The 17,082-nt window shown below is 38.4% G+C and overlaps 1 protein-coding gene across 7 annotated transcripts in view; it reads left to right on the top strand.

The window, feature by feature from the left end:
- The window catches only part of MGMT (O-6-methylguanine-DNA methyltransferase), a 300,274-nt gene that overhangs the window by 18,467 nt on the left and 264,725 nt on the right, over nucleotides 1-17,082 (top strand). For 6 of the 7 annotated variants that reach the window (XM_054036012.1, XM_054036006.1, XM_054036009.1 and 3 more), the window contains one exon: nucleotides 7,642-7,689. In XM_054036012.1, the coding sequence (XP_053891987.1) occupies nucleotides 7,666-7,689 (24 nt within the window). In that variant the 5' untranslated portion in view covers nucleotides 7,642-7,665. Of the gene's footprint in view, nucleotides 1-3,537; nucleotides 3,558-7,641; nucleotides 7,690-17,082 lie in introns of those variants that run through there. The other variant, XM_054036011.1, reaches the window with a different exon arrangement.

Raw genomic sequence — 17,082 nt, 5'->3', positions numbered from 1 at the left:
TCTAGCTTACCTGACATATTAAAGCAGCCCTTCATTCAGCCATGAGCAGCTGCTGTCTCTGCAACATTTTATTTCCCAATGGGAAGATAGGGAAGCAAGTGGATCTTACTAGAATGCAAAACAATGCTTTTCTCTGGATTAGTCAGCAGGAGAGCTGAAAGAAAGAACTCTCTTTCCTATCACTTGAGATCCAGCACTTGACCTCTGTGAAGTTCCCACTTTATAGTAACCCTGCTTCAAGTGCCACATTTGAGTGCAGGGAGGGGAAAGAGTGTGAAATTTTTTTTTCCCTGCTAATATGTACACATTTCTGTGGACTGAAAGTATATTGTAAGGAGAGGTTCTGAGCAAGAATAGGCAATGCTCTAGTTTAGTTGTTGTTCCACACTAATGTAAGTGAAGTGACAATGTTTTTTAACACCTATTGTAAGTATAAATCAAAACTTAATTCAGGAGTTAATTTAAATGAAGTTTAGCTCAAGCACCATGAAAACAGACAACAGTTCTTGCATCTTGCACATCTTGCAGAGTGATGTATAGTTAACTAAGAGCATGTTAATGTTGTATTTCTGCCATTTGTTGCTTGTAAAATTTCTTCAAATTGATTTTCATTCTTTCAAATTCTGCTTTATTTTTTTTTCTCTTCCAACTAGGTTATGTTATGTCACCTTGCAGTTCTTTTTGGTTCAGATTATTATTTTTGTTAAGTATTTGTTTAGAACTGCCAGTATACTAAGAGTTCTGCAATACACAAAAATAGTCCCCCTTCAAATAGTTTCTCGCCAAATAATAAATAACTTTTTTACAATAATTATCAGTTTTGTATAAGCAGGTCTCAACATTGTCACTAGTACTAGTTATTTTATAATTGTACTCCTATGCTCTTCTGTCCCATACTTACTGAAATACACCTTGATTAGAATCACTTCATAAATTCATCTGATGGTGAATTTAATAATATATATTGTTAGAAAGATAAATATTTAATGCCTGGGGTTCAAATGGGGGAACATGTAATAAAATGTACATCTAATAAAGAAGGTCTTTAACCTTTTACTGTTGTAACCCTCGTCCTTCCCATATTCTCTTCCCTCTGTTATTTCTTGCTATGATTTGTAAAGTAGGGATCAATCCTGCAATCGCTTTATCAGATGAATAAGCATTGTAACTTCAGTCATAAAGGAAAGGATAAGTTGTCATATTGACAATAACTCAATGGGTAAGTCAAATAGTGATCTAGTAAGGGTTAATGTAGATGAACTTGGCAACAGAACTTCAGTTATGTGTCAGTGTGAATCCTAAGGTTGGTGCACATGTGCCTGACATTCGATTTAATTTGAGTAGCGGTGTCATTTGGGGCCCATATTAGGCTGTCACTCTCCCTCAGGTTCTGTCTTGCCAACCCGTGGCAATCAGATGGAACCTGATGAGTGTCCATCCCACTATTTGTTCTCCAAGCTTCAAACTCATCTTCTAGAGTATTTTCATGAAGGAAAATCCTTCATCCTCCTTTATTTTGTATGTTCCGGGGGAGGAGGGAATGAGACTCCAATACACTCTCCTCTACAGTATGGTGAGGCACCTCAAGCCAACTGCCATGGCAGACTCTAAACCTTCAGGATTTAAAAGCTGTCTGAAATGCAATGGACTCGCTTCCTTAGTTGGTACAGACAATGCCTACCTGCCTCTGGAAATTTCCACTACATGCATCCGACGAAGTGGGTATTCACCCACGAAAGCTCATGCTCCAATATGTCTGTTAGTCTATAAAGTGCCACAGGAGTCTTTGCTGCTTTTTGAGACTACAAGAGTTCGCATCTACCCTTACTTGGATGACTAGTTGATCAGAGGCAGATTGCAGTGGAGGACAGCAGTGAGCTTGGAATATGCTCTGCTTCTCTTCACCTGGCGAGGCCTCCTAGTGAACTGTGAACATTTTTCACCCATTGCGGACAACAGAGTTCATGGAACTCTGATCGTTCCAGATCAGAAAAAAAACATTCTTCCCAGAGGACAGGTTCCAGTCATTCCAAGCATTCATACCCCAATTAATATCAGAACCAACTACAGCAGTACAGACATGCCTTGCAGTGTTAGACCACATATTGGCATCTGCATAAGTAACGCTGCTTGCCAGATTTCATTAGTGGCCCCTTTAACTCTGACTCAGGTCTGTCTATTCTCTGGTGAGACATTGGATAGACAGGAAAGTTTCAATCCCCCAGTATGTCATTGCAGATCTGCCTTGGTGGCTACTATCCACAAACACACATAAAAGGATGTCCTTTTCAGTTTCTTCCTCAAGAAAGACACTAAGCACAGGGGTGTCAGGGACAGGTTGGGGAGCTCATTTGGCCAACTTACAAATCAGAGACTGTGGTCCCCAGATGACAAGGCTGCACATGAGTGTCCTAGAGCTTAGCTATCTGATTTGTCCTGTATGGTGTTACTACCTGAAATGCAATTCTTCACAGACAACACATTACACTACAAAAGGGGCACTCACTTCTTGCCTCTTTGCCTGAAGGCCATCCAATTCTGAGTTGGCAATTAGTGACCAGTCACAATGGTTCTTGCATAGATCCATCACAGGAATGAAATGCCATTGTTGGGGATTCCCAGACTTGTGTTTTGTGGCAAACAATGCCACGTGTCAGAACATTTGCTCCGGAGGAGGTTTGAGTCCAAGATCATTGCTGGATGCCTTCCTCCTGCCTGAAGCAGAGTCCTGCTTTACACCTTCCCACCAAATCCTAGTGTAATTTCCAATATCAGGAGAGAGAAGCCACCACCATTCTCATAGCTCCATACTGGCTGATGATGTCTTGGCTGACAGATCTATTACAGGTGTCCAACCAGCCTCTGATCCAGCTCCTGGATTGCCTGGACCTGATCTCATTGCATCACAGCCTGATGATTCATCCAGATAGTCATTCCACCTCATGGCATGGCCCTTGGTTGGCTGAATACAGAGGGCAAAGGCTGTTCCCTGCTGGCCCACAAAATACTGGTACAGAGTGGGAAAATATCTACCCCTATCTAACTCAATATAGACAACCCTACATTGTCTGGACCTGGTCCAGGCCTTGATACCAAAGATCTTGGACTACTTATTGCATTTAATACAGGCCAGTCTTTCATTTAGCACATTTAACTTCCACCTTACAGCAATCTCAGCTTGCCATCTTCCATGCTCATGCTCTGTCTTTTCTTGCCCTATAGTATCAAAGTTTCTCACAGCGCTGTTATATACTTACCCACTGGTAAGAGAACTTACTGCTTGGGATCTCCTGTATAGTCCTCCTGATGCTCACGATGCCTCCATTTGACCCTTTTTCAAAATGCTCCATGAATCACGTCACCCTGAAGACTGTTTCTCCTAGTGGCTGTTACTTCAGCACTTATGGCCCTGTAAGACTTTCCATATGGGCTAGTTGGTGCTGAGGCCTCACCTGAAGTTCATTCCTAATGTGATTTCAGAAACCAATCAGTGATCCTGCTAGTCTCCTTCCTGAAACCACATTTGGCACTGGGAGAAAAGAAATTAAACACACAAGGTAGGTATATCTAAGACTTTGTTTTATTACCTTGAAAAGACTAAATCATTCAGACTGTTGGCCTGTCTACTTTAAGACATAGCTGGGCATTGTCCAGCTAAAGAGCAAGCAATCTCATTAAAAAGGACATAAAAATTGATTACACAATGCATCTTGCGGTATTACCAGCTGGCTGGTCTACCTCTCCCACTGAACATAAAGGCTCATTCCACCAGAGCATAAGCAACATCCTCTCCCTATGTCAGGAATGTTTCAGTATCAGAAATCTGTACAGTGGAGGCGTGAAGTAACCCAGGCCTGGTTTACACTGGGGGGAGTGGGAGGGGATCGATCTAAGTTATACAACTTCAGCTATGTAAATAACATAGCTGAAGTCAACGTGCTTAGATTTAGTCACTGCGGTATCTTCACTGTGGTGAGTTGACTGCTGACGCTCCCCCTTCGACTCTGCCTGCGCCTCTTGGCCTGGTTTAGTACAGGAATCGACGTGAAAGTGCTTGGGGGTCCATTTATTGCATCTAGACCAGACTAGACATGATAAATCGACCCCCGCTGGATCGATCGCTGCCTGCCGATCCAGCGGGTTGTATAGACATACCCCCAGAGACCTTTGTCAAACATTGTCTTAAATATCAAGTCCCAGAGAGCAAAATTGTTCAATTGATGCCATTGAAATGCCTCCTCTCATTGTCTTGAGGGGATACTGCTTTCCGGTTACCTAGAATGGGTTCCACACACATAGTTGAGGAAGAAAGAATGGTGACTTACCCTACAGTAACTGTGATTCTGTGAGGTGATATAGTTAGTGTGCATCTCACAAGACACATCCAGTCCCACTTTTTGTAGTCTTCCGCTACCAAAAGCCTTGAATTGTCAGGGGGCTGAGGGAAGGTTGCGTCTGCTTTGCCTTTTATGCCCTCACATGGGAGCCACATGTGTCAGTTAGGGGAGGCTGTCAATTGGGGAAAAACCCTTGATTTTTGTGAGTGAGAGGTGCGTGTGCATCTGTAGCGGGACCAACATGGAGTACATCATCTCAAAGATCCTGCTGTGTATTTCCTCAAAGGATGTGAAGTAGGAGTCATTCCACTGCATGGGTCTTAGCAATGTAGATGAGTTCACCAGTGCTACCTTATGAAGCTGTGTTCCTGAAGGGCTCAATTTCTGGTGGCACAGAGGGATTTCTGAGAGATGCAGAGTTCTGTAGGTTTTTGAATGAAAAGGAGAGGATTTGGGCTGAAATTAATTAAATCAGTATTTGCAATGTAAAGGAAATTGACATGTGCACAGGTTGTGGAACTTTTGAGTTCTGTTTGCAGATGTGTTTGCAATTTTTAAGAAGTCATGAACATTTCAGTTCAGGTTTTCAAATTAAAGCTGTGTTTCACCCCCTTCAGACGGACAGGTGGCTCTTGTTGAGGAAGAGGTAGCGAATGCCAAAAGAGACACTTGCTGAATACTTTACCACTTGGCAATTTTGTCAGTTACTCAAAAAAAGAAGTTATTAATAGAATAAAACCTAATAATGTGGCTAACTTTCCAACATACTATACTAGTTGTGGAACTGTTTTGTTTTGTTTGTTTTTGTTTGTTTACAATTGGCAATGTGGTATTCTTGGTACATGGCTTAATTTACTTGATCTATGCCTCTGTGTTAACTCTAGCTCTGTTTTGTTTCAATTGAGACTGTGATCCTGATCTTGCAAAGTGATCTGCATGGTAACTTGGAGCCTCATTTTTCAGATGACTCTTCCCAGGATTGGCATCTGTTTTAGTAGAGAAAGCATGGTCTTCTGATTGAGGCACCGGACCGGGAATCAAAAGTTCTGGTCCATTCCTAGTTCCATCCAAGGCCACCTAGGTGATTTAGGCAAATCACTCAACCTGTCTGATCTCTCTTTCTTGATGTGTCAAATGGGGATGATGATGCTCAAATCACATGTATTGAAAGGCTAAATTTATTATCTGTTTAAAAATTATATTTAGATCAGTGCCATAGCAAAGCTTCTTAATAATAATAATAAAAACTACACAAATTCATGTTTCTTTTATTTGACTAGAGTGCCTCGATTGAGATCAACAATACAAATTTACATATTTACTGAAGGTGAAAGTTGATAGTTTTTGAAGGTTATCTGCTAAAGAAAAAACTTCATGTGCTTCCATTTTTTTCTCCTTTTATGCTATATTAAGATGACCTGTCAAAAGTATGGGGGTTTTAAGACTTAAGGCCAAGATTTTCAAAAGTGCCAAGTGAGTTCAGGTGTCTACATTTTGGGGTATGCAAGAACAAAATAACTTTTAAGGGACCTGATTTTCAGAAAGTACTTATAAAATTAGCGCCAAATGAAGTGTCTCAAGCTGAGCAATCAAAAATTAAGGCATCCAAAATCATTAGTCACTATTTAAAATATTTGTGTGTGTGTGTGTGTGTGTCTCTCTCTCTCTCTCTCTCTCTCTCTTTTTGTTTTTTAACCTTAGAAATTTAGGTCTGAAACTCTATGGACAACTGTGGTAGCTGTGGTGTCACATGTAAGATTAGCCTAATTAAGAGAGGATGTGATTTTTATTCAGGCTATATAAAGCTCTTTATTTTAACACACATTTAACTGAAACACTTGGGAGAAGTGATCTCCTTGTTAAGGATTCAACACCTCCACCCCTCTAATTAAGGGCTTAGAACGCTCCTGATGCACACACGAGTTTATAAGAAAGACCTCCAGCAAACGAAGAAAAAATAAGACTTAACATTTCTAATACTTCCAAGGTCTTGTCTAAATTGATTTTCTTTTGTTTTGGGCTTTTTTTGCACAGATGTAGAAACACAGACAAAACTATACTTGTGATACCCTTAGACCAGGGGTCGGCAACCTTTCAGAAGTGGTGTGTTGAGTCTTCATTTATTCACTCTAATTTAAGGTTTCGCGTGCCAGTAATACATTTTAACATTTTTGGAAGGTCTCTTTCTATAAATCTATAATATATAACTAACCTGTTGTTGTATGTAAAGTAAATAAGGTTTTTAAAATGTTTAAGAAGCTTCATTTAAAGTTAAAATGCAGAGCCCCCTGGACCGGTGGCCAGGACCCGGGCAGTGTGAATGCCACTGAAAATCAGCTCACATGCCGCCTTTGGCACGTGTGCCATAGGTTGCCTATTCCTGCCTTAGACCCTGGTACAAAGCCCATTGAAGTCACTATGGAGTCTTTCCATTGACGTCTGCAGACTTTGGATCAGGCTTCTGGTGTAGACTTATTACATCAGTGCAGGTCCTCGGTGCATTCTGAGACTCTGGTGTAGACTTACTGCAGCAGTGCAGCATGGCTACACTAGGGGCTTGCACATGTGCAGTGACATCAGTGTAACTACACATCATAGCTAAGGTTTAAAGGACAAAACAAAAATGTGTGAAAGAACTCTGAGGCCCTTTTTGTATCTGAAAACCACCCATTTCCCCCCCTCCTTGCAGGTTACATTTAAATTCAGATGTTGAGATCAGCTGATATAGGATGACAGCAGTTACGATGAAACTGCTTTGCTTAAGTACTATGTAAAATACGTACTTTATTTTGGAATCTGCCTTCCTTTTGCTCTTAGATCCAGACTACCCTTCACATAACTCCCTTATTTTCCTTCCTTAAAATATACGTATGTATTTCCTAAAACAAAAAAGGTACTTAGTATTTAATAACTCAGAAGCACAGTCTATTATTTTAAGTAATATTTTTACAGGAATGGGGCACTTCTTAAAGTGCATTCTTATCCTGTGGATCAAAGTTTTACAGGGCTTGTGATGAGAGAAGTCCTCCACATTTCATCTGTTGATTATGGCTCATTACAGATGATAGATGACCTAGTGAACTTTAAAATTCCTGTTTGCTTGCAAAAAAACAGTCCATCCCTCTTTTGATACTGCAAGCCCTGAAATTCAGAGCCCACTTTTATAATCATAATCCTAACAGTATATCGTGTAATAAGAGGTGAAATGATAACGTTGACGTGCTTTTCTTGTCAACGGTTTATGAAATTTGAGTTGTCGTAGCCTTATCTTTTTCTAACAGGATTTCCTTTTCCTTTCTTATAGGCAAAACTCCTTCGTGTACTTAACATGGCATCAAGACTTCATCAAAAAGTAAGTTCCTGTGAAAATATCCTTGCATTTAGGTACACACAAAAAGTAACAGCATTACAAAAGAGTTCACATAACATAGTTTGTGTTTTTCCCTAGTGTCCAGCAGTCAGTGTTAAGAATTCAGTTGACAAGATTGATGCTGCATTGTAAATCTCTGTAGCTCTGTCATGGTTGGTAACAGGCATCAGTGGACCTTTCCCCATCACATATCTATCTTCCATAGAGCATAAACTAATAGGACAGTGCTGTATTTTTAGTGTAAAGTTTTCTGTTTTCTGCCCCTTCATAATTAGTATAGCCTTTATAACAGAATGAATATCTTTTTATTACAGAATCATTTTGTGACTTTTTGGTTGTTTTGTGCTTATGAGTTGAGATAGGCTCAGATGTTTAGGAAGATTGTTGTGTTTATGGGGAAAAGTAAGAAAATGTCATAATATAGCAGAAAACTCAGAAAAAAGCAGAAAACCTTTTTATGTGAAAATTTTATCTCCTAAAGATTAGTTAATGAACATCTATTTAATTCATGGAAAGTCTTTCCCTTTGTAGCCAGTGCTAATGTTGCTAATGACTTTGTTCTTCAAATCATCAAGAAGACTATCAGTAATGAATGACCACAAGTAATAAATACTATTTTTGCACTGTACTCATTACATTTGTGGCAGGATTAATATCAGGCCTCATGGGATGTAATATTTAGTAAAATCAAACTTGTATAGATAATCCTGGTACTGCTATAAAAATGTCTAAATAAAATAGTGGCAGATATCCCATAGCTTCAGTCTGGTTTACATGGTGTAATGTAATGTATTTGGAATAGTATCTTTGTGCATTTCCATCTTGTGTACCCTGTAGTGGAAATACCGTTTTTTCTTAGTGTAAAATCAGTGTCAATCTTTCTAGACCCTTTTCAATGACTTATTACACCTCTACCGCGATATAACGCTGTCTTTGGGAGCCAAAAAATCTTACCGCATTATAGGTGAAACCGCGTTATATCGAACATGCTTTGATCTGCTGGAGTGTGCAGCCCCACCCGCCCGGAGCACTGCTTTACCACGTTATATCTGAATTCGTGTTATATTGGGTCGCGTTATATCGGGGTAGAGGTGTATTTTTAATTTTTAAAAAAGTGGAATAGTTTGATACAGGGAAAAATCAAGAAACATGATTTGTTGTGTTTTGTGTTTGATTTTTCTTTCTAAACCATCTTTGTGTGTTTAATGTATTTCTGCAGTATATTTGTGTGTACACTTGCTTCCTGAAAGCATATCCTGTAGCAGGTATTTTGGGGTTAATCACAGAGAAATATTATTCATTTTCAAACAACCGGGGACTTTTTAAAGGAATCAGTAGTTCAATCTCATTCACAGCTAGACATGATATAGCTGGCAAACTAAATGAAACTAATAATAATTTATGGTCTATTTAACCTTTTCATTTCCCCACTTACTTTCATTAGTTGTTGGATGGGGTTTCTCTTGATATCTGAGGAGGCAGAATGCTAAAACTAAAATAAATTCAAACTCTCCTGATTTGGTATAATGTAGGGAGAAGGATTTTGACTAGTACTGTGTGAAGACATAATAGCAGATAGTAATATATCGTCATGCATCCGACGAAGTGGGCATTCACCCACGAAAGCTTATGCTCCAATACATCTGTTAGTCTTAAAGGTGCCACAGGACTCTGTTGCTTTTTAGTATCATATTGACTCCTTTCTTTTGTTCTGCATACAATAAAATTGTACATTGTAACACATTCTGTTTCATTAGTTAGAATTAGAGGTATTTATAATTAGGCTTGAAAGGATTAGATTTTTAATGGTTAAATGTCAGCAAACATTGATTTCACCATTCACACATTGACAAAAAAGTATTTCTATAGATGATGATAGAAATTTACAGACAGGCAAGGTAAGAAAAATACTGCTTGGAAAGTTGTTAGAGATTGATTTAAGGATATTTTATTTGTATATTTTGATGTGATGTTGACAATTTGTGTTTTAAAGGGTGTAAAGCTTTAACTTTCTGAATCTGAACATCTGCTGTCCTTAAATAATTGTCTGACCTTCTCCGCCTAATTTCCTGCAACTATGGAAAATTTAAACTGATAAAAATAAAACAATACTTAAAAATAAATATCGATACCAGTCAAAATTATGAAAAAACAAAAATTGAATTCTGCAAAGCCTATTTATAGTGTATAATTGGTTTAACATATTATTCTGACAAGTTAGACCACGTTAGAGTGAAAGAAGACATGAATCTGAAATAGATGATAATTGACCCTTTAAAAAAAAAAAAAAAAAGACTGCATGATTCACTGAACAGTTTTACAGGAGCATTTAGTTTGCTGAAACTGAGAAAATGATTTCTGAACAAAGCCAGATATAAAGATGAGTGTTTTCCAAAATCATTGTATTTGCACCACAACTTAACATGTAAGCCTTGATCCTGCAAGGCCTTGTGCAGAGTCCATCATGGGAGTACAAGGCTGCTGGCGTCTAATGCAAGTGTGCGCTCAGGATGTGTATAAGTGTAAATGAGGTGGAGCCCCTGGCATGAGCCTATGAACTGAGAGGAGGTAATTCTCAGGAAGGTGGAGTGCCTGCTCCTTTATGCTTGAGAGTATGGTTAAAAAATATGTTGTCCGAGAATTAGTTTTTCTGAAGAAACTTGCATACGCAGCAGTATGCAAATACGGTGGTATTTTTTCCCCTGTGTGGCCGTAGTCTGGCTGCTAGGATTCAGAAACTTAGGAGCCGCTAACCATGCAGACTTTCTTGTTTTAATCATAACATTAACTGGATTCTTTTGGGCTCCATGTCCTAGTTAGGATGAGTTATTCTATATTTATACACATAGTACTCATACCCCTGAAATGCAGAATCAAAACCACAATATTAATGTGAATCTTCCTGTATCGCCTCTTGTTAGGGCAGGAATATAATGTGTTCCCATAGCAGATAATTTATCTGCCATTTTGTTACATATAGCTCTCTCATATATATTTTGAGTCTGTCTGTATCTTTGTGTGTGTTGGTAATCTTTCGTTGGTTTTTGTACACCGTTATATTAGGTGTTTCATTTATATTTAAAACTGTTCATATTACTCACTTTACAGCTGATTATTGCAATGAAGTCATATTCATTTATGAGCAAAGTCCAGGTTTCCCACTATCTTTTTAGTTTAAAAGGGAACACAGTTAATGGCTTTGAACCATATTGCTTGGATTTGTTTTTTTATTATTATTTTCCAGCTCCATCTCTTCAGGTGTAGCTATTTTAGTATTATGAAGAATGATGGATGAGGTAGGAAAGTTTCTTTTGAAGCACTTCTGATATTGTGCAATGCACTTGGGGGTCAGCTACACTTGACTGATGCATGATTTATCCGATGTCCCTGCCACTTTCTGAGATAAAGCTGCTATTTTATCAAAAATGCCAGCAAGTGTGATTTAGAGTTTATACACCACCTCTTTCAAATAATTGCTCTGATTACTTTCTGGCATGGCAATAAAATGATAAAGGTAATTGCACACAAATGTGAGATAGCACCAAAATACAATAAAATTAACCTGAATTAGCTTGACTTGTCGATGAGAAGTATTTATGAAATGTATTTTTGCAATAAGGGAGACTGATATTATAGCTGGAAGGTGAGTTATTGCCTTAATGTAATACTGTTTGAAATTTAAAAAAAGAGACTGTTACAGTTGAGGGTGATTGTGCTTTTGAAATTAAGTTGAAGTGATTCTTATAATTGGCAGCAATAATGCATTGTGAAGGTAATATCTTTTATTGTGTTATGCCTAGTTACATTATCTCTTATTTAGCTGACTTTGGCTTTTCAGAGAATGCAAGAAACAGCAGATTTGGAATTTTGTGGATTATGATAATAAAAATTATGAAATGTTACCTGATATTAAATTCATTCTTTACCTCTTGGATTAGAGAACAAAAATGAAAATAAATCTAAGAAGCAGTACATTTTGTTTGGTGTACCAATATCTGGTAAAATTCTTCTCTTCTTCTCCTTGCAGATACAATAAGTTCATATGTATGTCTATGTGCATAGCTTAACTGTGTAACAGAGGGTGTACTTAAATATATGCTTACGCTTTTTGTAAATGGGTATGCATATGTATACCCATACAGAATCGTTATGATAGTTAAATTTTGTATTTGCTTAGTTTCAAAATATAACCAGTTCTTAAATGTAATATTTATACCACTTTTACAGTAACTCTTGATGGCATCGTATGGAAAGCTTAATGTTCATTGCCTATAGCACTTCAGATTTTTCATTGTATTATATATTTCTCTAGAAAACAAAACAAAAAACCAGAGATTCTTTGCTTCCTTCTGTGTAATGTTTTCCTAGATACTGTATCTAGATACAGATATTTTACTCATAAAAATTATTTGTTAAATAGGTAAAAGGATATTGTCATGGCATTTTAATTGATTAAAATACTTCCCCCTGATTGTTATATACTACTGCACTGACACTTGGTGTTTTGCTTTTCATTACCTGGCAGTAAAATTCCATTTTTTTATTTCATATAATGGCACATTTAAGCGCTAATGTGATGTGACTACTATGAGCACCAAACCATGGAACTGGAATCTTCCAATCAGCCCTTTCCTTCCTGTCCTGCACTCTTTACGTCCCATCTCTCCCCCCCTCCCCCCCCCAAAAAAACAGCTTAAAAAAAAAAACCCAAGACAAAACAGCAGCTCAGTGTACTGGTTTATTTTATTTTGACTTCTATTGAGTGTGTACATCAAACACATTTAGCTGATTGAATCTGTTGTGGTAATGAATTGAGAGAAGTGTAGGCAGGTTGGTATAAATTAAAACAAATACTTTCCCATTAGATGTTTAAGGTACAGTAACAAATGACCATAGCTGATTAGAGCACAAGTGTAATTTTCTGGTTTTGCTATGCAATGCTTATTATTAGTTTCCGTTTCTGGATGGTCTCAAGGTGTAAAGAGCTTTATGGTAGTCTAGGTTCAAGGACAGGAATAAAAGGGTCTTCATCTGAAAGAACAGGATACGCTTCTCTTACACATGCAGATGGATCTAAAAACCATCTTCTCTCTCAGCTATGCACAGCCGTCAGCCACAAAAGATCTACAGCACATCCAGATTGTGGAACTACTATAATGGTGGGCGCACTCCCTGAGGCAGTCCTTCCAGTTGAGTTCTACGAACACACTACTGTGTAGTCTAGGTTGAACCTCAGCGTGCTAGGTCTTGTTTGAGCTCCACTCTCCAACACTGAGTCAGCCAGCTTCATCATTTCACATGAGATAGGGACATAGGGTTGGTTGTTCAATGGCTATGGTTTCTTTAGCATGCTGATATTTCCCTACTAACCCATTTGGTGATGTCAAGCATGTGTTGAATAGGAGGGGTAAAAAAATAGGAACTTGTGGTATGCTCGTGAGAGCCCTGAGGGGCAGACGAGCAGTTTTGCTAAACTACCTTTTGAGATCTCTACCACTTGGGATCTCTCTTAAAGTAGCAGAACCACTCACTTATGTCCATTGAACCGATGATAGGGACTGCAGATGTGTCAGCAACACTTCCATGGTCTATGGCATAAGTTCAAAAACTGTGCTTTGTCAACCATTTTGTCTCTCGGAGAAATGGCTGGTCACATGGTGCTGTCTCTCCTTTTTTCCATTTACTAATTTGCATTTCAAAATTAAAAATACATACTTTTCCATGTTTGCAGTTGCTTGAGTTGCCACAGGGATGCTAAAGCTTGGTGAATGAGGGATGAAGTGGTTCATGAATAAGGCTATGAGTCAGTAATGAAGGTCACGTATTCCGTGATTTTCTGAGACTTCCATGACTTCCTGAAATTTCCAATAATTCAGCTGTGTGGTGGCGGGGCTCAGGCTTCAATAACTCCATGATTTATTGTTTGTTGCCTGTGACCTGTCCATGACGTTTAATAAACATACCCGTGCCAAAATCTGGCCTTACTCATGAAACACTGTTAAGATATGGTTAGCACTGGAAAAAGTGTGACTCCTGCTGTATATTATAAAAAGCCTTAATATAGCAAAGAATCAGCAATGGACACTTTCCCCCCTCTCCATCACGAGATGGAAGTCATAATCCAGTGCTATGTATGCATTTTCTGTCTCCTGCTGAAGTCTGAAACCTGATTGGCGGGGTTAAAGAAATCTGAGGATTCTAATTCCCACCGGAGTGGCACCACAACTGTCTCACCCAGCTTTCCTAAGAAAGATTGCATTTGGGTTAACAGTTAGCAAGACTGTTAATATCAAAGAATGGCTTTCTGAGCAGAGGCTAATCAGAATGAGAGAAAATAGTGATTCAGACCTGGGTTCATGCTTAGACTATGAAAACAGGGATAGCAGCATCTGTCCATTTTTCTACTTCATGAGTCTCATACTCTATTTTGGAAATGTTAAGCTCTCATTGTTACGCAGCAAGTCTAAATCTTGTAATACCCCTACTCTTATGCCTAAGAAGGAGTCCAGTTTTAAGTCTCTGCTTCGTTTCTCATTCTGATTTTGTGAAATAAATATATTTCATAGTCAAGGATCTTGTATTTTTTAGAGAACTCACATTCAAAATGCCTTATTAGATCAGTGATTAAAATGATTTAATTTTAAATGACTAAAATAACAGTTAAATTGAAAAATATCTCAGTGCCAAAAAAGGAAACAATAGTGTTTTTTGTTGGAACGCATGTATTTGCTTCCATAGAAGGAAAAGGTATTTTTCACTACTTCAATTGTAAAGATAATGTTGTCCTTTCTAGACCCATATCTGTGCCTGAAATGTAAGGCAAGTAAGAGAGATTGCATGAATTTCTGATTCAGGGGTAGGATACTGAGAGAAAGTGAGAAAGTATGACACTTTTTAATGTAGCTAAAACTCATATTAATGGTCAAATTCTCTGGAAGGTATTGAATGCATGAAATAGAATTGGTATGGTTCAGCTGTGCCAGAGATGGGGTAGCAGGCTGCAAATCCCAAACAGCTGTGCTTTATGGGGCCTGCATCTGCCCTAATGGACGGACACTTGTGGGAAGAGTGGTCCAGCTGAGATACAAGATAGATCCATGACATCCCATTCTTCAGCTCGACCGTCCTGCATACGGAGACATAATAATCACAGAGGGGAATGCAGCAATAGCTACAGAGGCTCTGTGGCCTTGTGGGGAAGAACCTACCTTCACATCCTCGCAACCAGAGTTACGCCGTTCATAGTCCATATTCTTGGGCTATCCTCTTTATTATTTGTGAATTTCAGGTGCTCACCAATGAATTAAACCTTTAGGTTTTTTTAAATATAAAATAAACTAAATTAAAATAATGTTAAGGCTGTGTCTATACTATGGAGATGTGTCAGCATAGCTATGAGGCATAACCCTGCAGTATAGACACAGCCTACACCAACAGAAGGGGTTTTCCATTGGTATGGGATAACCAAATGAAGTAGCTACGCCAGTAAAGCATTCTTTCATCCACAAAACTGTGTCTAACCGAGGGTTAGGTTAGCATTACTATGTCGGTAAGGGATATATATCAATGTCGATCTAACTTTTAAATGTAGACCAAATTACAAAATTCAGTACACTGAATGCCATGTTTAAGGCTGCCTGTGCAACTTTCATTCATTCAGATCTTGTGCTTTTTTCATAATCATTAAAATAGTGTTTAGTCACATCACGTACTAATATTTTTCTCACAGGATCCCTGCCTCATTCAGTGTGTAGGTAGTTATCCAAAATTGCTGCTTATCCTCCTCATTAAGTGTGCAGCACCAAATTTTAGAATCTTAGTGTTAGAAGGTCTTATCTTCATAACATCTCTGTGAGATTAGATGGTATTTATTCTTATGTTGATGGGGAACTGAGGCACAGAGATATTAAGGCTAAAATTGTCAAGTGTCCCCTAATTTTGGGTGTTCAATATGATTTTTCAGCGTACTTAGCAAGAATACAGTTCTCCAGGGCATCATTAAGTTCCCTCTTTTTCTATCATTTTGTTCTGTATAAGTTCTTAAACCATGCTTATTATTATTATATCTGAGCACATACCAGTTGTGCATTAAGTGAAGTGACTAACAACATTGACATGTTGTGTGCTCATCCTGCCTTAACCAGGAGATCTCTCTTTCTGCTTTGCTCCTGCCCAACACCGTATCTCCTGACTCTTTACCATGCGCATCCTGGATCCTACCCTATCCAACCCCTTCTTCACGTCTCTGTAATTGATTCAGGCTTTTTCCTCCTCCTCCTCCTTCATGTTGCTTGAGTGCCTGCAAGGAGAGCATCGAGAGCACAAAAGACACATTTTCCCTTCTTTCAGATCTTGTGCTTTGTGCCACATTGGCACCTAGCAATGGGGAAGAAGACTTGCTGAGAAAGTCCTGCCCAGTCCCTGTAGTCTGGGCCGTAGCATGCACGTTACAGATTAAATTTTCAGAGAATTTAGCTGCAAAACTCTTTTCATAAAGATGGCAAAAAGGCAAATCCCTTGTACCAGGGCAAATACACTGCCAAATTCAAATTCTCAATCCAAAGCATGAAGGTTCTAGAACTTCTCAACAAAATGGAGTTTATTTTTTTAAGATGGGTAAAATATTGTGGACGTTCTTCATGGAAAATTTCTACCCAAATAACACCTTTGCCTATAATTCATGCAGTGCACTGACTCTACACCTTATATATAACTGTCTTCTCTTACCCTTTTCACTATATGTGACAACTGGAATATATAAAAGGCATGGAACTTAGTTACATGAAAAGTTTGCAGGCGCTTCACAGTAATTTTGAGTAATGACAGCTGTGGAAACACAGAATTTTTAACTTCCTCTGCTATGTTCTACATTCTATACACTGAGAAGGCTAATTAGGCAACACTGTATGGCACATGAGTAGTGTGGAACATATCTCAGAGTAACTTTCTAAATTCAAAAATCTTGATCTGGATTACAATCCTATTCAACAACTGAAAGGCATGTATTACAACTTCACTAAGAACAAAGTATATGGGCCTGAAATACATTGTTTTATTCTGCTAACCTGAAGGTTTGCTGTGGATATCAGTTGTACAATGTGTATTTCTTTTTCCGATAGATATTGTGGGATTTCTAAAATAAAGAGGTGATGTATCCCCAGATTTTTTTTTTGAGGGGGGGAAGGAATGACTTCACAAGAACATGATATTGGTACAGTGGACCTCCACTCTGCCCATGGTGTAACAACAACACAATATTCATTAATATTTGTGGAACACTCAGACACTATGGTGAAGATTACTGTAGAAAATCCCATGAGGAAATTGTTAATTCTGTCTTTAGAGAAAGGTTTGAATAGTGTGCAGTGCAGTTAA

This window comes from Malaclemys terrapin, chromosome 7, assembly GCF_027887155.1.
Source record: "Malaclemys terrapin pileata isolate rMalTer1 chromosome 7, rMalTer1.hap1, whole genome shotgun sequence".
In the NCBI taxonomy this organism is placed as follows: Eukaryota; Metazoa; Chordata; order Testudines; family Emydidae; genus Malaclemys; species Malaclemys terrapin.
This window is presented reverse-complemented; position numbering and strand designations above follow the sequence as displayed.